Genomic DNA, 20738 nt, shown 5'->3' on the forward strand with positions numbered 1-20738 from the left:
CACCTTAACACTACATCAGGTGAGATTTTCACTCTGCACAGCAACACAAAACTCTTTTAACAACACAAACAAACAACAAAATTAATACATTTTAAAATGATGTAGACAGCTCAAGATAATGTTAATAAAGACTCAGTGAAAACTGAAGTTTATCTTAATCCTTAAAATATGCAGGGAATCACAGTTGCTTATGTCCAGCATCACTCTGTTATTATAAAATTTATCTAAAACGTGGCCAGTTTAATGTCTTAAACTGAAATCACATTAAAGTTTTGATCAACTATAATCCAGCTGATTTTTTACCCAAAAAGTTAGATGCGACATATAAAAAGTGGGCAGGACAAGGCTTAAAGGTATACTGTACATTTTATGATAAGGGAACTCTTAGGGACTTCCAGTCAATAAAAGATCAATGCCAGTTAAGCAATAGTGATTTTTTTAGGTTTCTCCAAATCCAGCATCATCTACATAACTTTATACCCAAGAGAATAGATCTTTTCTCTCTTCCTGTTCTGAATATATTTGTTAAGGCATACTATGCGGATCCTGGTCTCAAAGTGATTTCTAGACTGTACAAGTGTTTACAGGAAATTAAGAATATGAATACAATTTACATCAAACAGAAATGGGAAAGGGAAACAAATATGGTAATTTCAAATGACACTTGGTATCAGCAATGTGCTCCGTTATACGGCATTTTGAGTCTGGCTGTCCGAAAGACTAAATGGCTCGGTGTAAAAATTCCATCACTAAATGACATGAAGTTGTGTATCGGTTGTTTAAAATGGAAAAAATTACATTCTCTAACAGATTTCAATATGACACATTTGTTGAAATTTGGGACATATGGAAACATTATATTTAGTCAAGGCGTCCCGAACTTGTATGAACCTCCATATTCCAGTATCTTATATTTTTGAATTGTTATGTACATATGTTAACTAGTAGGTACATCCCTTGCTTTTTGTGTTTGTTTGTTTGTTTATTCTTGTTGTACATGTTGTGTTTTATGTTCCCTATTTTAAAAAATGTATATTTAACAAAAGGTCGACATACTGAAAAGTGACTTTCACACACTTTAGAATTGTGCCTGTACCTCTGTTTTTGCCTTATGTTTCAATAAATTGCTGCACATATTAAAAATAATAATAATTTAAAAAAAAAAAAAAAAACTAAAACTGAGTCAGCACCAAAAAAACCTCGTATCTTTTAAGAATTTGTCCATAAACAGTAGCGTTGCTCTTGAAATACTGGGGCTAAATCCAGACCTGAAATCTATGGGATTTTCAGTCAATACAGTATACTATTATTGTATTTAATAGTAAAATTTATGTAAAATGTCAAACATTATATGCTACCTAAAGGTTGACGTCACAGAATGATACTGAAATAAACAATCAATGCAATTTGAGTTTGTTTGATGAAGCTCTGGTGATAGAGCTTGTGCCTTTATTGTGCCATAATGTCTCCTTTTAAACTGTCCTCTTGCTCGTCTTTAGGATGCTACCTTCTTCACCTTTCCTGTTCCTTTCACTAAACTGCTCACTCTTGTTCTCCCTGCTCTCACTTCCTGTTCTGTTTAGTCAGCATGTGTCAAAGAAACTCCCCCCAAAACTATCATTTTTTGATATGATTGATATATTTAACATGTTATTTATCAACTTATTTTATGCACTGAATCAATGAATTATTAAACAAATACCACACTGTAGAAAATCAAATTATTAATGCACTAAGCCAGCGGTCCCCAACCCCCGGGCCTCGGACCGGTACCGGTCCGTGAGTCGTTTGGTACCGGGCCGCGAGAGTTGAGGCTCGGGTGTGAAATGTATGGTTTTCGGGGTTTTTAGCGTTATTTTGTTATCGTTTTTATTGTTAACTTGGTTTTCCTGGGTCTTTTCACATGTGTTATGAATAAATCTTCTTTTTTTCGGTACCAGTACTAGTTTTATTTTGTTGTATTTATCCGCGACACCTTAAAGGCCGGTCCGGGGAAATATTGTGGCGCAAAAAAGGTCGGGGACCGCTGCACGAAGCAATTTCCTGCCACAACAGCTAAATGGTCCTCAAAGAAAATACTGAATGCCTGCACAGTACAAGCCAGTATTTAATGCAGCCACAGATCTACATCAGTCAGCATTCTGCTCTTTCCACCTCAGTCATGTCACTTTCTCATGTGAGTGACTTCTTCAGTCTCAGCTGGCTGCAGGTTTCCACAATCTCATAAACAGTACATTTGCACAATGACTGACACAAACAATGTGCTGTGAGGTCAGTTTCATGACCTTTAATATGCAAATTGTCATGACCATTGATCAATGGCCATTCGCAGAGAGTTGGGAAATGGCTGCAATCACAGCGTTGTAAGATGGTAAAAGATGCACCGTTAGGCTATCTGGCTAAGTGGATGGGACAACACAGAAGAGCTAACTCATCAGGCAGTTTATTTATGCCTACAGGCATGATGAAGACATGCTGGACAGGGAGGAGCGCTGGTTTGAGTGCAGAGTCAAAGAGGCCATTTACGTGAAAAGGGAAAGACCATCTCTGAATCGAGGAGGGGGCCTAAGGGAATCATAATGGGCATGGTTTTTTGTCTGACTGGTATTCTTGGTCTTCTTGAAGCTTTGTTTGATTTCATGAGGCTGTCTTGAACATGTCTACATGCCTAAATGCTTTGTATTGCGGACTCACAATTGGTTAATTTGATATTTGCATTATTGAGCAGTTGAACAGGTATACCTAATAAAGTGGCTGCTGAATGTATGTAATATGACTTTGCTGGACCATACAGTAGTCGGTGCTATGCTGTCAGGTTGTATATATTTTCTTTGTCTTGTTTCTGATCTGTATGTTTTCATGAGTATTATTTTGCTTTTCTCCATTTCAGCAATTTTCCACATAAATCCGTCACATGTAATTTTTCTGTCTGGATCCTTTTTACAGAGTTTTGCAGAAATCTTTGCAAAATCAGTAAGATTTTGTAAAGGTAAAGTAAAAAACAATTTAATGTCCAAGTCTTAAAAAGGTGGTGAAAGATTGTTACTCATCAATCACAGAGTTGAAGTGATTGACTGACTGACTGGCACATTTGACAAATGTGAAAAACGTTTTGATTATTGTCCTGTCTTTAGTACAGGTGAGTCTGTGTCATAAAACTATTTTGAGAACTACATGAAGTGCAGTGAGAATAACAATCCTGCTGTGAACATCGTGCCTAATTGATTGAGACAACCTGTAAAGCCAGGGCGTGAATTACAGCGGATCCTGGCATGACATTAGCACTCTTCATTCTCATACCTGAGAAAAGGTTTGCAGTTTTTCTCAGTTGCTTTGGTGCAATTCTCACATCTGTAGCCGCTTTCTCAAAACAATGATCATTAGTGGGAAAGAGTGATGAGAAGAATGTTCCAGCTCTGAGATTTCCACCAAAGTCACTAAAAAACAACAAAACAAACTGTGTTGCAAATATGAAATTTTGTCTTACTGGTGCAACTGTATTACAGTAACATAAAAGACAGTTATCCTGCTTAACATACTTGAAAAGGCACACATAGAGACCTCTGTATAAGCAGTTACTAATGAGATTCCCCCTAGTGTATATCCCAGTTTAGAAAAACTTAAGCAAAAGCGGAAGTTGTCTTTCTGTTCACAGAATAACATTTATGCGTTCAATTTCATTAGAAAAAGAAAAAAAGAATCTAAGTATTCTTTTAATATTTCTTGTTACGAGTGTTGTTATGCTAAAAACATTTTCCAGTCCAACAACAGAAATGAATGAAAAACGGAGAATGAATACCATGACGTGACGTTTCAGTCACCGTCATGCCTAACCTGTTTGGATTGTGGGATGAGCATTCATTTAGTGGAGCAGCCAGCCAAAGTGCAGCATCCTGTAGTGACACAGAGACAAGAGACAACGTTACACAATGCCACAGGTAAGAAATTCAAATGGAATTTTAATGAAGTTCAGATGACTCAGAACAACTTTTACTCAAAATGCCATTCATATTGTTTTAGTCAAAATAGCCTACCTATCTGGAATTTGTTCCAAAATATTATTTGGCAGAATTATAAAATATTTTTTTAAAAATCAAGTTTTGGCAGTTAATTTGGTCATTTTGTGCTGAAGAATGAGGCTCTGTCCAGCTCTCAGTCTCCGCAAACCTTACAGTAAACTGTTATCTTTAGAACGGCTTTCTAGTATTTTCTATATCACCATGTTGCTGCAAGGCTTTTCAAATGTCAGTTTTTGTGCTTGCTTTGTAAACTGCAAACTTTATGCAACTCACCTTGAGTCACATAGTCAAGAAAAACATCGTCTTCACTGCTTAATACCAAGCATACGTAGGGAGGGGTCATTACAGTGTGAGCATGTAAATGTCTTAAATATGTTGCTTGTTTGTGCTTGTTTTTCATGTCTTTTTTTGGTGATTTCTTCTGAAACTTTATTTAGATGTTACATTTACGTTACATTGACATACATATATTCATATATACAAGCATCGTGCACTTGATTACGCTGAAGATGATTGGAGTCAATAATAAAGGAGTTATTAAGTAATAATGTAGTCAGAACAAATCATTGGAATTCCTATTGCATACAACTGCTTCCCATATTTACTGTATGGCCAACATTGCCAACATTATATTCCCTTAGAAATGCTTGTATGTTTGAATGCATCTTTAGTATGTCTTCAGTTTTGTTACTTTCTTAGTCAAAGGCTGACTTTGGAACAATGCCACTGATAGATAAACTGATAAACAGCCATTATCAAATTTTACTCGGAGCAAAAGTGAAACCAGTCAACAATCGGTGTGTCAGCTGCAGAGATGTCATCAGCCTTGTTTAGCGGACCTGAGATCTTGAGACAAATTCCACTGTAAAAATGTATAGATCACAAGATTTGACTCAACATTGTAATGTGAACATGCACTTATGGTCTCTAAGAATAGAGGGGGGGGGGGGGGGGGGCAGTGAAACTGCAGATGCATTTTTTGATAAACTTACATAACTCTTTTTGTAACATAGTGGCACCACCTTCAATTATGTTCCTTCTTTTCTACAGCCAAAGCATCCCCTTCCCCTGCCAAGGAAACAAATCTCACTTCCAATCAGTCTTGATGAGCCAGAAAAAAGTGCTCCCCTGTCTCCCACGAAATCTGAAGAGGTTTGGGTTCAGTCGCCTACACTCTCAGAAGTTTAAGCAGTGGCTATATATAAACATATATGGTTTAATTCTAATAGTTTTTAATTATTTGGTGATTTTTTTCTCTATTTTAAACTCAGGACATCTGCTCGAGTCCACCACCAGTGTCACCAAAGAAGTGGACTGTTAAAAAGAGTCCAGAAGGAAATGGAGTTTTTGTGGAAAAAATAAAGGTACCGCTGGTCTATATCTAATGTTTTTTTTCTGTCCACATCTACTCACACAATGAATGCTTTTAATGTGTCACAGAAATGTAGTTTATCTGAAAGCAGTTGAATTGCAGCAGTACAAAGGTCAGACATGTGCATCCAAAGAATCTGAAACTGGTGTGTCTGATCAAACTCTCTGTCATGTGAGATAACATATGAAGTATGTGCACAGTTCAAACAGGATTACCATGTTCAAGGTTGATCTAATGAACATGGATTGTTTCTCTTTTTCTAAGATGCTGGATCAGTGTTTTAAGGATAAAGGTGAACTCCCTCTACTGCCTCCTAAACCCCATCGACTGCAGCTTGATGATGAAAATGAAGCCCTGGTAATTACTTAAAATAAACACAGCATTAAATTGATATCAAGTGATTGTTTTGTCATGTTGTAGTCACTTTAAATCATCTTTCTTTAATTAGGATGCTGAGAGTCTGTCAAACTTCTTTGAAGAGTCAACACGTGAGTAAAAAAATCCAGCTTGAAAAGATTTCAATAGGATGTTGTTTTTTGTGGTATCCTGTTGTTGCTGAACTGTAGTGTCATTTGCTTCTAGCCTGGAAAACTCTGTCCAGTGAGCTCCAACTTGGTAGAGTACCAGAAAAAGTGTAAGTTTTTTATCCATGCTTTTACATGTGGGAACAGTAGTTATAGTTAAAATGATTGTTTGTTGGCACTAAGTTTGTCTTTGGATTAATTTCATCTTCAATTCAATGCAGCTTAATTCAATTCAGTGACATGCAGACACACCACACAAATGTGAGCATCTTCCTCTCTTCAGACATCGTTGTACTTCAGTCTTTAACAAAGGGTGGACAGACTGACAGTACTGTCATGAACCTACTCGTGCACTCCTTTGGCTACAGCACTTCTTTTATACCATACAGCTGATTGGCTGATTGCATGTGTTTAAGTTCAGGCCTAACTTTAGTTCCCAGCCATTCACATAGCCTTTTTGCTTAAAGAACATCTTTGTATGCTACACTGGCTCTCGCTGCCCAAAGCTGAGGAGGAAAGCAGTTTTCAAGACCACAAAATTTCACAAAACATTTGGAAGAAAGAAAGAAAAAGAACAATGCAAGTGAAAGTGAAGGCATGCAGAGATGCCGGAAGGGGCTCGTTCTCTCTGACCTTTTTGTTCATGAACATACACAACTAGGGCAGGGCTGGCAACTCCCATATCTCTCATGATAATAATTAAATATGAATGCCTTTTTGTTATGCATTAGTTTCACTTTCTTAAATTAATTAAACAAGTTAAACAGGAATAAGTTCCATAAACATGGAAGGGCACAAAAGAACATTTTATTTTATTTGACATTGGTGACTAAGGCAAATAAAACAGTTTTTTGTGTGTGTGTTTTTATTTTTACTAAATGAGATTCATTAGAATGATGTGGCTAAAGACATCTGAGGTTAGTTGTTGATTTGAGCTGTTTGGAGGAGTCTTTCCTGTACTTTCATTACATGTCTCCTGCTTCAAATGATTAACGACACGCAGATTCACACTGATTTTTTTTTAGACATTGTCAAATAGTGTCCTGAGTGCTGCTTTCCATCTGGTCCAAATACTTCTGTAGAGAAAAGAACCGAAACAAAAGCAGACTTTTAATACAAAACAACTCTTAATAGTTTGAAACACATAAAACTAAGTGCTTAAGAAAAGATATACTCACAGCAGGCAGTCATGACACACGTGTTTCACCAAATAATCTACCACAAACTAAATTAAAGAAGCAGCTCGTGAAGCAAATGAAGACTTACACTGTAAATTAAAGTGCAGTTTTCCAGTTATCCGTGATAAATGCAGTGCTTTTCCTAATTTAGGAAAAGTCAGAGAATCACCAAAGTTATTACAGTCTGTTATCATGAATAAGTGTGTTTAAAATGCAATTGGTTTTGTTGATATTAAAGGTGAATTAATAAAGTTTTTATAACACATTCTAGGGTCATAGAAGTTAAAGCCGAACATCTTCATAAAGCTTTCAATTCTTACATCTCGACGACATCTGGGTGTCAAGGCGGGCTGAAAGAAAAAATAGACGAGCTTGGCTCCATCGCTGACAACTTGGATAAGGTGGTGTGGATATATTTATGGATATATGTATATCTGTGTCCATAGGTTCCCTTTTTAATCATTTTCTTTTTCAGGTTTCAAAGGGGACAAAAATCGCTGGCATCACAGGAGGCGCTACAACTGTAGCAGGAGGTGTGGCAGCAGCTGCTGGGGTGATCCTGTCCCCGTTCACACTGGGAGCCTCGCTGGCACTAACTGCTGTCGGGGTCGGCGTGGCTGCAGCCGGCGGTGTTACTGGTGCATCAGCAGCCATCGCAAATAAGGTGATGGTCTTTAAGGCACTGGGTTAAAACATCTTTGTTCATGGTTTTTGTAGGTTGATAGGTTTTCCTAAATTTTTAAGAGAAAATACATTTTTCAAATCTATTCTGACTCACTTTTGTTTTTGTTTTTTTGTTAATTTGGAGTTCCAGGACTTCAATCTAAAATGCTGAATGTCTTCTTTTACAATATAAAGTCTCTCAAGATCAAAAGCCCTGTTTTCATGTTATCACAATTTTTAAAAAGGGTACTAACTGGAAACTACCCACACTAGTTATCTGAATTTCTGGTATTGAACTGATTGTGAAGCATGTTTTTCCAGGTGAACTGCAACCAGGACCAGAAGAAAATTGAAAAGGTCTTTACCGACTACGAGTCCCTCAGTAAGGGCATTCAGGAGAAACTTGCTTATGTCATTGAGGGCATAGAGCAGCTGAGGCAGCATGGTGTCATCATGCTCGAGAGGACCAAGGTGAAGTCAGAGAGGGCCTCCAAGTTGTTGGAGTTCTTTGGTCTAGGAGGGCCATGTGCCAAGGTCTTGGAGGCAAACTCCAAGCCATCTGGGATGATAGAAGGCTTCGCCCTCGGCATGGATATGTACTTCACCAAAGGAAAAGATGGAACCAAGGTGAAGAAGGGCTTTGAGTCAAAGTTGGCAAAGAAACTCCGCTCCTTGGCGGTGGATCTCCAGGAACGACTGGATGAGTCCATCAAAATCAAAGAACTGTTTGAAAAGTATTGTTAGGAGGGTATTTTTCTCCACTTGAATATCTTTTGTTTTGGGGTTGTCTTTTAATGTTAATTTTCAGCTGTTATTAAAGTTTATTGATCAATATAGATATTACCTCTTTGGCAACAGGTTTGAAAACAGAACAAAACTTTTAGTGCAACTTTAGGAATTGTAACTTCAAGCAGTTTCTTTTAAATGGCATGTGGTTATTAATGCTGTATAAAACTGAGATTGTGTTAACCTCCCTTACTTTAGCCAATTTTTCCTGTTAAGATTATTTCTACAACTAATCTAATCAGATTTTGTCGATTCACACCTTAAGCTAGGTGTTAAACAGAATGCCATGACATTTTTAAAAATGACTTCTAAATAAACTACTTAAAGACCGACACCATCCACCAGGGGGCAGTGTAATTCTTTTTTCTGTTTTTTATTTCACCTGATACTGAGTACAGTTTTAAAATACATAGACTTTTGTCATTCCTAGCTTGACTTTATATGTCATGAGTGGTTGTTAACCGTAAGCTTAAAATGAAACATTTTAAATGTTACTTCTCCATAAACCTACTCAGGCCCCAGACCTGACTGTGTGTCATACAAACCATATGACAATTACAGAAATGCAGTCAAACTTTTTCTCAGTGTTTATTCAAATAGTTCTGCCTATCATTCAACCTATTTATGCTATAAACCTTTTTACATTTTCACACTATCATAAGGTGTGGACACCTTGGGTTGTGAAAAAAAATTTGAATGACCTAAAAAAAAAAAATTAGGGTTTGGGTCCAAATTAATGTGTGGCTTCAAGTGTGGTCTTCTGCTGCTGTAGCCGAACTGCTTCAAGGTAAGATTTGTTGTGCTCTTCTGCATGGTTTGTTTATAATCGCTGGTTATTTGTGTTACTGTTGCTTTCCTATCAGCTCTGGTGATTCTTCTCTGGTCTCTGACATCAACAAGGCATTTTCACCCTGAGAACTGCTGCTCTCTGGATATTTCTCTTTTTTTGGACCAGTAGTTTTTGACACACTCAGACCAAAAACCATGCCTATTATACCTTACTTCTTGATGCTCTGTTTGAACTTCATGAGGCTGTCTTGGACATGTCTATATGCCTGAATGATTTGAATTACTGACTCATGATTGGTTAATTTGGTATTTGCATTATTGAGCAGCTGAACAGGTATACCTAATAAAGTGGCTGCTGAATGTATGTAGTGTGACTTACAGTAGTTGGTGCTATGCTCTCAGGTTGTATATATTTTCTTTGTCTGTTTTCTGATCTGTATGTTTTCACGAGTATTATTTTGCTTTTCTCCATTTCAGCAATTTTTCACATAAATCCATCACATGTAATTTTTCTGTCTGGATCCTTTTTACTCTGCATTATTCCTGCATTTTTTGCAGAAACCTTTGCAAAGTCAGTAAGGTTTTGATAAAAGTAAAAAACAATTTCATGTCTAAGTCTTTAAAAGGTGGTGAAAGAAAATTGTTATTTATTCATCACAGTATTCCTAAAGTGTTCCTTTAAATGATTTCCTTTAATATTTCTTGCGACAAGTGGCAGGTGTTGTTATCCTAAAAACAACATTTTCCAGTCCAACAACAGAATGAATGAAAAAAGGTGAATGGATACCATGCCGTGACGTTTCAGTCACAGTCATGCAATCTGTTTGGTTTGTGTGATGAGCATTCATTTAGTGGATCAACCAGCCAAAGTGCAGCATCCTGTAGTTACACAGAGACAGCAGGCACTGTTACACAATGCCACAGGTAAGAAATTTAAATAGAATTTTATTTAAGTTCAGACGACAACAACCTTTACTCAAACTGCCATGCATATTGTTTTGGTCAAAATATCCTACCTATCTGGAATTTGTTCCAACATATTTCAAAAGAACTGCAAAGGTTTTGTTGCCAGAATCATTAAAAAATTTGAATTAGATTAGATTTGCACACAAAGCAAAAGTGAAATCAGTCCACAATGGGCGTGTTAGCTGCAGAGATGTAAGCAGCCTTGTTTGGCGGGCTTGACCAGGTAGATTAACAGTTTGGTTGTCTGGAATTTCAGCTCTGTAAGCTGACTCTGAATTGAAATATAATGTGTTCAGATTTGTAGTTCCTTAGAAATCTTGAGGCAAATTTCACTGTAAAAATGTATAGATCACTAGATTTGACTCAATGTTGTATCATGAACATGCCTCATGGTCTCTAAAAGTAGGTTCAGGGAGGGGGCCATTGAAATTGTAGACCACAGTTCTACTTTGATAAACTTATTCTGTGTTACATAACTATCTTTGTCACATTGTGGCAGCACCTTCAATTATGCTCCCTCTTTTCTCCAGCCAAAGCTTCCGACTCCCTCGCCACGTCCGACTCCCCTGCCAAGAAAACAAATCTTCCTTCAAATGAGTTCTAAGACTGATGAGCCAGAAAAAAGTGCTCCCCTGTCTCCCACGAAATCTGGAGAGGTTTGGGTTCAGTCGCCTACACTCTCAGAAGTTTAAGCAGTGGCTATATATAAACATATATGGTTGCATTCTATTCATTTTTAATTATTTGGTGAATTTTTTCTCTATTATAAACTCAGGACATCTGCTCGAGTCCACCACCAGTGGCACCAAAGAAGTGGACTGTTAGAAAGAGTTCAACAGGAAATGAAGTTTTTGTGGAAAAAATAAAGGTACCGCTGGTCTATATCTAATGTTTTTTTTCTGTCCACATCTACTCACACAATGAATGCTTTTAATGTGTCACAGAAATGTAGTTTATCTGAAAGCAGTTGAATTGCAGCAGTACAAAGGTCAGACATGTGCATCCAAAGAATCTGAAACTGGTGTGTCTGATCAAACTCTCTGTCATGTGAGATAACATATGAAGTATGTGCACAGTTCAAACAGGATTACCATGTTCAAGGTTGATCTAATGAACATGGATTGTTTCTCTTTTTTTAAGATGCTGGATCAGTGTTTTAAGGATAAAGATGAACCCCCTCCGCTGCCTCCTAAACCCCATCGACTGCAGCTTGATGATGAAAATGAAGCCCTGGTAATTACTTAAAATAAACACAGCATTAAATTGATATCAAGTGATTGTTTTGTCATGTTGTAGTCACTTTAAATCATCTTTCTTTAATTAGGATGCTGAGAGTCTGTCAAACTCCTACAAAGAGTCAACACGTGAGTAAAAATATCCAGCTTGAAAAGATTTCAATTGGATGTTGTTTTTTGTGGTATCCTGTTGTTGCTGAACTGTAGTGTCATTTGCTTCTAGCCTGGAAAACTCTGTCCAGTGAGCTCCAACTTAGAGGAGTGCCAGAAAAAGTGTAAGTTTTTCCTCCATGCTTTTACATGTGGGAACAGTAGTTATAGTTAAAATGATTGTTTGTTGGCACTAAGTTTGTCTTTGGATTAATTTCATCTTCACTTCAATGCAGCTTAATTCAATTCCATGATAAGCAGACACACCACACAAATGTGAGCATCTTCCTCTCTTCAGACATCGTTGTACTTCAGTCTTTAACAAAGGGTGGACAGACTGACAGTACTGTCATGAACCTACTCGTGCACTCCTTTGGCTACAGCACTTCTTTTATACCATACAGCTGATTGGCTGATTGCATGTGTTTAAGTTCAGGCCTAACTTTAGTTCCCAGCCATTCACATAGCCTTTTTTCATAAAGAATGTCTTTAAGAAAAAAGGCTGTGCTCGCAACTCTCATACCTCTAATCTAGTTACATATGAATACATTATTGTTAAGCACTAGTTTCACTTTCTAAAAGTAAGTTAAACAAGCTAAACAGGAATAAGTTCCATAAACATGGACAAAGAACATTTTATTTTCCTTAGCAACCAAACATTAGATGTTCAGAGTTGTTTTTTTTTTAAGTATTTATTTTTACTAAATGAGATTCATCAGAATAGTGCGGCTAAACACATCTGAGGTTAGTTGTCGATTTGAGCTGTTTGGAGGAGTCTTTCCTGTACTTTCATTACATGCCTCCTGCTTCAAATGATTAACGACACGCAGATTCACACTGATTTTTTTTTAGACATTGTCAAATAGTGTCCTGAGTGCTGCTTTCCATCTGGTCCAAATACTTCTGTAGAGAAAAGAACCGAAACAAAAGCAGACTTTTAATACAAAACAACTCTTAATAGTATGAAACACGTAAAACTAAGTGCTTAAGAAAAGATATACTTACAGCAGGCAGTCATGACACACGTGCTTCACCAAATAATCTGCCATGAACAAAAGAAGCAGCTCGTGAAGCAAATGAAGACTTACACTGTAAATTAAAGTGCAGTTTTCCAGTTATCCGTGATAAATGCAGTGCTTTTCCTGCTTTAGGAAAAGTCAGAGAATCACCAAAGTTATTACAGTCTGTTATCTGCGGATCATGAATAAGTGTGTTTAAAATGCAATTGGTTTTGTTGATATTAAAGGTGAATTAATAAAGTTTTTATAATACATTCTAGGGTCATAGAAGTTAAAGCCGAACATCTTCATAAAGCTTTCAATTCTTACATCTCGACGACATCTGGGTGTCAAGGCGGGCTGAAAGAAAAAATAGACGAGCTTGGCTCCATCGCTGACAACTTGGATAAGGTAAGAAGGTGTGGATATATTTATGGATATATGTACATCTGTGTCCATAGGTTCCCTTTTTAATCATTTTCTTTTTCAGGTTTCAAAGGGGACAAAAATCGCTGGCATCACAGGAGGCGCTACAACTGTAGCAGGAGGTGTGGCAGCAGCTGCTGGGGTGATCCTGTCCCCGTTCACGCTGGGAGCCTCGCTGGCACTAACTGCTGTCGGGGTCGGCGTGGCTGCAGCCGGCGGTGTTACTGGTGCATCAGCAGCCATCGCAAATAAGGTGACGGTCTTTAAGGCACTGGCTTGATTAAATTCTGCTGTTAAAAACAATCACAGCTTTTCTTTATCACTTTCACACTCCAGTGATGCATCTGAGTTTTTGGGCTTCAGTGTCTTGGCCGAGAACACTTCTCCCCACTGTCTAAGTGTTTGCTGTCATAGGGGACCGTTGGAGGTCCAGGACTTCAATCTAAAATGCTGAATGTCTTCTTTTACAATATAAAGTCTCTCAAGATCAAAAGCCCTGTTTTTATGTTATCACAATAAATAAAGGGTACTAACTGGAAACTACCCACACTAGTAATCTGAATTTCTGGTATTGAACTGATTGTGAAGCATGTTTTTCCAGGTGAAATGCAACCAGGACCAGAAGAAAATTGAGAAGATCTTTACCAACTACGAGTCCCTCAGTAAGTGCATTCAGGAGAAATTGTTTTATGTTAATGAGGGCATAGAGCAGCTGAGGCAGCATGGTGTGTTCACGCTTGAGAACACAAAGGTGAAGTCAGAGAGGGCCTCCAAGGTGCTGGAGTTCTGTGGTCAAGGAGGTGCATGTGCCACGGCCTTGGAGGCAAACTCTAAGGCGTCTGGGATGATAGAAGGCTTCGCCCTCGGCATGGATATGTACTTCACCAAAGGAAAAGATGGAACCAAGGTGAAGAAGGGCTTTGAGTCAAAGTTGGCAAAGAAACTCCGCTCCTTGATGATGGATCTCCAGAAAGGACTGGATGAGTTCATCAAAATCAAAGAACTGTTTGAAAAGTATTGTTAGGAGGGTATTTTTCTCCACTTGAATATCTTTTGTTTTGGGGTTGTCTTTTAATGTTAATTTTCAGTTTTTACAAACGTTTATTGATCGGTGTATATATATTACTTCTTTGGCAACAGGTTTGAAAACAGAACAAAGCTTTTGGTGCAACTTTAGGAATTGTAACTTCAAGCAGTTTCTTTTAAATGGCATGTGGTTATTAATGCTGTATAAAACTGAGATTGTGTTAACCTCCCTTACTTTAGCTGTTTTTTCTTTCAAGATAATCTAACAGCTTAAGCTACGTGTTAAACAATGACATTTTTAAAATAAGACTAATAAATAAAGACTGACGCCATCCACCAGGGGGCAGTGTAGTCCTTCTTTTAAAACATTTCAGCTGATGCTGAGTACACATTTTGAAAATACGTAAACTTTTGACATTCCTAGCTTGACTTTATATGTGGTATAGTTTTACGTATAACATTTAAAAACAATTTACACACAAATGTGAGTGGTTGTTAACTGAAAGCTTAAAATGAAACATTTTGAATGTTCTCCATAAACCTACTCAGGTACCAGACCGGACTGTGGGTCATACAGACCGTATTACAATTACAGAAATGTAGTCAAACTATATCTCAGTGAGATTAAAACGACTACAAAAAACATAGCAAGAGACACTGGTTTTGGAGAAGCACAAACCAGACCCAGGTGTACTTTCAGAGTCACTGTCCTGCAGCTTGAATCTTTCAGTACTGTCTGCAGAACAAGTTTGATGTTTCCACCCCTATTTCAACTTTGGATGGAGTTTTGTTTTTGTTTTTTTTAATCTATGTTTGCTTTATTGTCATTACTTGCTTATTACACTATGACTGGCTCTAACAAGTGTATCTACAAACAATGCTGAAGATTTCATTCAGATGCCAATTTTGGGTTTTAGGGGGCTGCTCTAATATTTGGCTTCAACACCATCTTTATCTTCGGTTTGAAAAAAGGAACAGTGCACTTGAGTGACAATCAGCCTTTTATTTACCTCGCTGACTACTTTGACAGTCATTAAATGACTTCCCCATCTAAAATAATATCTTCCCTTTACAAAACCATCCCAACCACATGAAACCTTCATGTAGGGTGAAAAAAATAATTATGATGAAATGTATGAAGTGAGACTCCTCGCTCTGCAGTCTGCACAGTCTTGTTCAGTCCAAATAATAGTTACCAGGCTTGTTTGACCAGAGGCTGCTCAAAATGACAAGGGTGTGACCCTACATGTGTTAGACATAAGTAGTGAATCATGTCCGTCTGTATGTGAATAAAATATAAAATGGGACACGTTGTGATCTAAATTAACTGTCGGCCAGTTAAAACAATAGACATCTTCGCTCCAGTACAATGAATATTATTGCAAAAATGCGATTTGGATGGTTTTTTTTTACAAACAGTAAAACAGCTAAAGGCCCATAAAATACTCAATACTCAATGTTTACATCCTGGATTTGACCTATATTTTACGTCACAGCAGCCTGTGGATCTACTTTGTCCGTTGTAAAAGCTATGATTCATCCAACCAGTTATAAACATGAGTCAGGCGGAGGGATCGCACTCACAAAAAAGGCTCGTTTGTTTAACTTAACCAGCATAGTCGAGTGGCCACGCTTTTGTTGACGTTATAAATACTGTTGTGAAGACCTCCCACTCGCGCTGCTGGTTTCACAGTGAACAAACGCCCTCGCGCTTGGTGCGGAGTGATATACGCAGTAGTACTTCGTTCCTATATAATCCCCACGCGACGGCTCTACCTGCTCTTCGTTCCTACAGCTCCTAAAGTAAACACACTTTGCGCATAGTAGCTTTAGCGGGCCAAAATGGCAGTGTAGAGGCGTGCGGCAGCTAATCTTGCAGCGGCAACAAACCGGCAGTGCAACGGCTAAGTGCACTGGCTTTTTCTGGCAAAATGGCGTAAGTAATTTTTTTTTTATGTTTGCAGTCTTCTAAAGAGAAAAAAATATAGCCACTTCCTGTAGTAACTAACCTGTCAACTAGAATGTGTTACTGGCTATTAAACTTGTTGATCAAGGCTATTTGTTTTTGTAAAAAAAAAAAACAACTTTAAGTGTGTTGATTCCTAGTTCCTTGTTTGGAGCTAAGGTATCAAATTACAGTATACCAGCTGAAGTAGACCGAGCCGGCCCCTTACGTTGTGTTGTGAATCATGCTAACGAGCCGTCGTTTGGGCACGGGAAACATTTCAGACGTCTCATTTGAAGTTGTAATTTTTTTCCATGGCTGCGACACTGTTGTCAGTGTGATACTATAAACATTTTTAGTGTTTTGTATACGTTTCATATTGGCAACGTGGCGTCCAAAATGGCGCGCGCTGTGCTCGTTCCCCGCCTCGCGCAGATGGCTCTGTTGTGAAAATGGCGGTTTGCCCTCCCACATCTCCGCCGTGACTCATAGGCGTGGGTGGAGTTACCAGCCAATGCATGACCAAATTAGGCAAAGTTATCCCCCGGTGTAGGGCGGAGTTTCCCACCAATACAGCTTTGACGCTTAAGGGGAACGGATTAGCCAAAATTAGATACAACCCCCCCCCCCCCCCCCCCCCATCATAACGGGGATGTCAACTCCTCTAATGACCCTAGTACAGGGGTGTCAAACTCAAATTCACAGTGGGCCAAATTCAAAACTGGAACAAGGTCGCGGGCTAACATTAATATTTATTGGAAAAAAAATCTTCCTCCAGATTTAAGAATGAATCTCTTCTTATGGACTCAAACAAGTTTTGCTGAAAAACTGAATATGGAACAAGCAAAGCTTAATACTAAACAATATATATATTAGCTGTATAATACCAGTAGGCCAGCTCTAATAATAATTTGGTATGGCTTCACGGGCCAAATGTAATTAGGCTGCGGGCCAAATTTGGCCCGCGGCCCAGAGTTTGACACCTATGCCCTAGTACATACCACCAAAGAAGCCTACATTGTCTGCACAATGTTGTCAGTCAACAATATGCTTGTTTCAGGAAGTACACCTGCTCTGGGGAAACTTTGCATTTACAAATAAACTTGGCCCTGCCGAACATTGAATTTTCATAAAGTTTGAATATATTTCCTATACTTCCTGCAATAAAATGTGTCACTTCATTTTAGTTTCCATGAGAATCAAGACTTACATTTGCTTATATTCCTTATTTTTCTCCCATTAACATGATTTCTGTTTTCTCCCCTCCAACCAGGTCTCTCCCGGCAACCACCTTCAGCTTTGCTGCCGCCGACAGCATACCTGGACCTCTCGACTCACCTTTGTTCTTGTACACCTTTTCACGGCTACCACTGACCAGCAGCAGCCATGACCCTCTCCCAGCTAGCCCTGGAGGACGTGGAGGCCCTGTACTTAGGTGTGTGTTGTGATGATACATATTGCCAGAGCACTAGTACAAACACTGCTGAATGTGCTGCTTTGTTTGCATAACATTTGGTAATAATAATACCATTCCCAACAATTCTAAAGCCAATGAAGTACAGTTCCATATGGTCAGCATGGAATTATCTGTAGATGGGTTAGATGTTTTAGTGAGTTATTGGATGAATGACAGATTGTATGTATTGGATGCCCAAAATTAGAAATTGACGCGCTGATCTTTTGTTCTCAGGGCCCTCCTTTCTGATGGCTGACCCCATGGGGCCCCTTCTGGACCAAGATGAAGAAGAAGCTCTTTCTCCCTCCTCCCTAGAGGGGAAGGCGCCAGCTTCGCCCTCCCTTTCTTTGTCTACTTATCCATCCTCCTCGTCCCCTTATCAGACTATGTCTTTCTCCCCGCTGTCTTTGTCCTCCCCATCTCCCTCTCCCACCCATTGTTCCTCGTTCCTGGGAACCAAGGCCGGAGCGGACTCGCTGTCCCTCTCTTGGCTGGGTGCCGGCGACCTGCTCGACGCCCATGTTGGAGCAGATGATGGCAAAGGTGAGCGTGCTTTAAAATACATGTTTAATGAGCAGGGGGCAAGTCCTAAATTTTAAAAATTATTTTTCAAAAGGAAATAATTTGACTACTTGTTGAGCTGATTAGAAACCAAATAAAAGAAATGATGGGAGATTACTAATTGGAGTATGTTTAGGACCAAACTACATCTTCCACTCTTATTAGACTGTGAAGTTGGGAGTATTTCTTGTGCTGTGAGTATTTCAGAAGAGAGGCCCGCTGGCAGTTAAGTATTTGAGGTTTGCTTGCAGGCTGAGACCTGACGTTAAGACCGTGGATGAGAAACCTCGATGTTTGTAGGGCAACAAACATTTATTGGTTTGTGAGTGGTGGGTGTGGCTCACAGTTGTGCTGTAATGACCGGCTCAATCTGGTTTTGTTAGACGTCATTGTGAAATGACACATTTAGCGCTTTGTTCTTCCTGACATCAGTTAAAGGTGTAAAAGTCCTTGTTTTATGGATTTAGTCTCACTTGAGTATTTGTGAGACGAGGGAGAGATCAAATTTACGCCTGAGGTCATGTGTTGAATACGGTTGGATCACAACATTTCAAGAAAATTTGATGTTTAAAAAATAAACACTGTATGTTTTGTTGATGCTTGCAGCCAGCAGCTCTCATAATATTTTGGGATATTGTATCTTGGGTCAATATTTTAAACAGCAGCTTTCACCGTGTAACCACATCAGTAATTTACATCCGCCCATTGTTTTTTCTGTCATATGCAGTAACGTGACTATAACCCACATAGTGTTGAGATTGTCATACGGCTTTTTTATAGGTTGTAAAAATTGATCCAGTACAATTCACAACCCTGGTATTTAACAAATAAGTAGCTTTATGGAGTATGGCATGGAAATGATTCACTGTAAGATTAATGATCCAAATCTCTGAACTGTTTATTGCGAGTATTAATGAATAATATTTGTCAGCAGATGATGCTTTTGCCGGCATGGACTGGATGTCAGAGAAAATCGACCTGAGTGAATTTGACCTGGAGTCTTTCATTGGATCCTGCTCCTCTGATGAGTCTCCCAGCTCCCCTGAAGATCTCCTGGCTTCCCTGGACTCCTCCATGGATTTGGATCTAGATCCCTTTAACACAAACATCCCCGTCCCACACAGCAGCCTTGAGCTGAGTTTGCCTCTGCCCGACATTCCCAGTCCCCCTCTGGAGCTCCCTCTCCCTGTGGCAGCTGAGGCCAAGAAGATGGATGTTGCTCCTGCTCATGAGGTTAAATCTGAACCTCCATCTCCCCCATCTCCAGTCTACACATTGGAGCTGGGAAGCGAAGTAGATGTCCTAGATGCTGACAAGCAGACCACATCCCTCACAATCATCCCAGACCCCAGTGGAAGCGTTCAGTCGACCCCCATTGTTCTCTCCATCCCCACCTCTGGTCACTTTGTGGTGGTTCTCTCAAACAAAGAAGAGCCCTCCCTCGTATCTCTCCCCGATCAAGCTGTTAAAACCTCTCCACCAAGCGAATGCGACAGTGACTCTGGCTTTGAGTCAGCCATTGGTTCTCCGGTGCGCCTTCCTTCTCCTCTTCCTACCCCGCCCCCTGCAGCTGGTTCCTCTAGGACCAAACCCTACTCCAAATCTGAAGCTTCCACCTCTCCCAAGACCTCAAAGGTCAAATCAGTGTCTGGTGCTCCCAGAGGGGTGGAGAAGAAGCTCAAGAAAATGGAACAGAACAAGACAGCAGCCACACGTTATCGGCAGAAGAAAAGGGTTGAACAGGAGGAGCTGCACAAAGAGTGCGAAGAGCTGGAGAAGAAGAACCACGAGCTGGCGGAAAAAGCAGAGTCCATCAGCCGAGAGATCCAGTACCTCAAGGACCTGATGGAAGAGGTTCGAAAGCACCGCCGTGTAAAGACCAACTCAGTGGCTTAAAAAGAAAGTAGTGAGAGAGTGGTGTTCCTGCTTCAGTGATCACATGCTTAAAGGGAATCCAAACTAGTAATTGAAGAAAATTGTAAAAGAGCTGCGCGTGAAACCTGCCACTTGGTGGAAAAGAATGAATAGCCAGATAAAAAGTCAAACTCGTATAGAAGTTATAGTAGTGTAGATTAGGGGGCTGGGAGTTTGTGAGGTGAAGCATCTGTACATGCTTGTCTCTCAGTCCCCTGTCTTATTCCTGGTACAAAAAACAGGGTGTAAGTTTGTCTTTGTAGACTAGGCATGCAAAGCACGAGTCACCGTAGCTCCTGGTATTGTTGTAGACCTGTAACTCATTGACTGAGATCCCCTTGCTCCAGCACCACTTCATCACCAGACGTCGAATGGGCTTAAATACATTTAGTCAGAAAAATTAAACACCACTTCTACCCCGTTCCTACTACCTTCTAACCCCATGCAACCCTATTTTGACCTTCTTCTTAACATCTTGACTTCCAGTAAGGGGCCTCAGCCTACTTATGAATCCGTGATATTACACTCGACTCTTATGTATATATTTTCTCATTTGCTTGCAGATTGTGGGTATTTTTCCCCTTTTTTTTTTTTTTTTTTTTTTATTATTATTTAATGCTGGATAAAATCTTATCACATCTTTGGTAGCTCTGTCTCCTAGCACTGGTGTTTGGCTTGTAAAAAATGCTTTGCTGGTCTTTTTTTCTATTAAATATCTATCAGTACTCCA

General features: G+C 39.2%; 3 protein-coding genes across 3 annotated transcripts; all 3 read left to right on the top strand.

Moving 5' to 3' along the window:
- Positions 1-3855: 3855 nt before the first annotated feature.
- LOC147327329 (apolipoprotein L6-like) lies at positions 3856-8877 on the top strand. Its single transcript, XM_086297510.1, has 9 exons — positions 3856-3938; positions 5070-5171; positions 5291-5383; positions 5656-5748; positions 5840-5879; positions 5974-6025; positions 7365-7494; positions 7569-7757; positions 8078-8877. The coding sequence occupies exons 1-9, from the start codon at positions 3930-3932 to the stop codon at positions 8498-8500; spliced, it is 1131 nt and encodes a 376-aa protein (XP_086153636.1). The 5' UTR covers positions 3856-3929; the 3' UTR covers positions 8501-8877.
- A 1296-nt stretch (positions 8878-10173) lies between these two features.
- Positions 10174-14370, top strand: LOC147327330 (apolipoprotein L6-like). The gene is made up of 9 exons (XM_086297511.1): positions 10174-10255; positions 10828-10953; positions 11073-11165; positions 11438-11530; positions 11622-11661; positions 11756-11807; positions 12962-13091; positions 13171-13359; positions 13708-14370. Exons 1-9 carry the CDS (start codon positions 10247-10249, stop codon positions 14128-14130), a joined length of 1155 nt encoding a protein of 384 aa, XP_086153637.1. The 5' UTR covers positions 10174-10246; the 3' UTR covers positions 14131-14370.
- Positions 14371-15892: 1522 nt separating this feature from the next.
- atf4a (activating transcription factor 4a) lies at positions 15893-20738 on the top strand. Its single transcript, XM_086294952.1, has 4 exons — positions 15893-16068; positions 17351-17512; positions 17768-18076; positions 19029-20738. Exons 2-4 carry the CDS (start codon positions 17464-17466, stop codon positions 19988-19990), a joined length of 1320 nt encoding a protein of 439 aa, XP_086151078.1. The 5' UTR covers positions 15893-16068; positions 17351-17463; the 3' UTR covers positions 19991-20738.

This window comes from Aulonocara sp. 'chitande type north' Nkhata Bay, linkage group LG6 (genome assembly GCF_057382095.1).
Source record: "Aulonocara sp. 'chitande type north' Nkhata Bay isolate Kocher_YH1m ecotype deep benthic linkage group LG6, A_spYH_male_GT1.1, whole genome shotgun sequence".
NCBI classification, from domain to species: domain Eukaryota; kingdom Metazoa; phylum Chordata; class Actinopteri; order Cichliformes; family Cichlidae; genus Aulonocara; species Aulonocara sp. 'chitande type north' Nkhata Bay.

Coding starts and splice junctions, on each gene's coding strand:
- LOC147327329 (XM_086297510.1), top strand. Junction 5,172..5,290: donor CTCCCACGAAATCTGAAGAG/GTTTGGGTTCAG, acceptor TTTTAAACTCAG/GACATCTGCTCGAGTCCACC. Junction 5,384..5,655: donor TTTTTGTGGAAAAAATAAAG/GTACCGCTGGTC, acceptor TCTTTTTCTAAG/ATGCTGGATCAGTGTTTTAA.
- LOC147327330 (XM_086297511.1), top strand. Junction 11,531..11,621: donor ATGATGAAAATGAAGCCCTG/GTAATTACTTAA, acceptor TTCTTTAATTAG/GATGCTGAGAGTCTGTCAAA. Junction 11,662..11,755: donor CTCCTACAAAGAGTCAACAC/GTGAGTAAAAAT, acceptor ATTTGCTTCTAG/CCTGGAAAACTCTGTCCAGT.
- atf4a (XM_086294952.1), top strand. CDS start 17,464: ATGACCCTCTCCCAGCTAGCCCTGGAGGACGTGGAGGCCCTGTACTTA. Junction 17,513..17,767: donor CGTGGAGGCCCTGTACTTAG/GTGTGTGTTGTG, acceptor TTTTGTTCTCAG/GGCCCTCCTTTCTGATGGCT. Junction 18,077..19,028: donor TGGAGCAGATGATGGCAAAG/GTGAGCGTGCTT, acceptor ATTTGTCAGCAG/ATGATGCTTTTGCCGGCATG.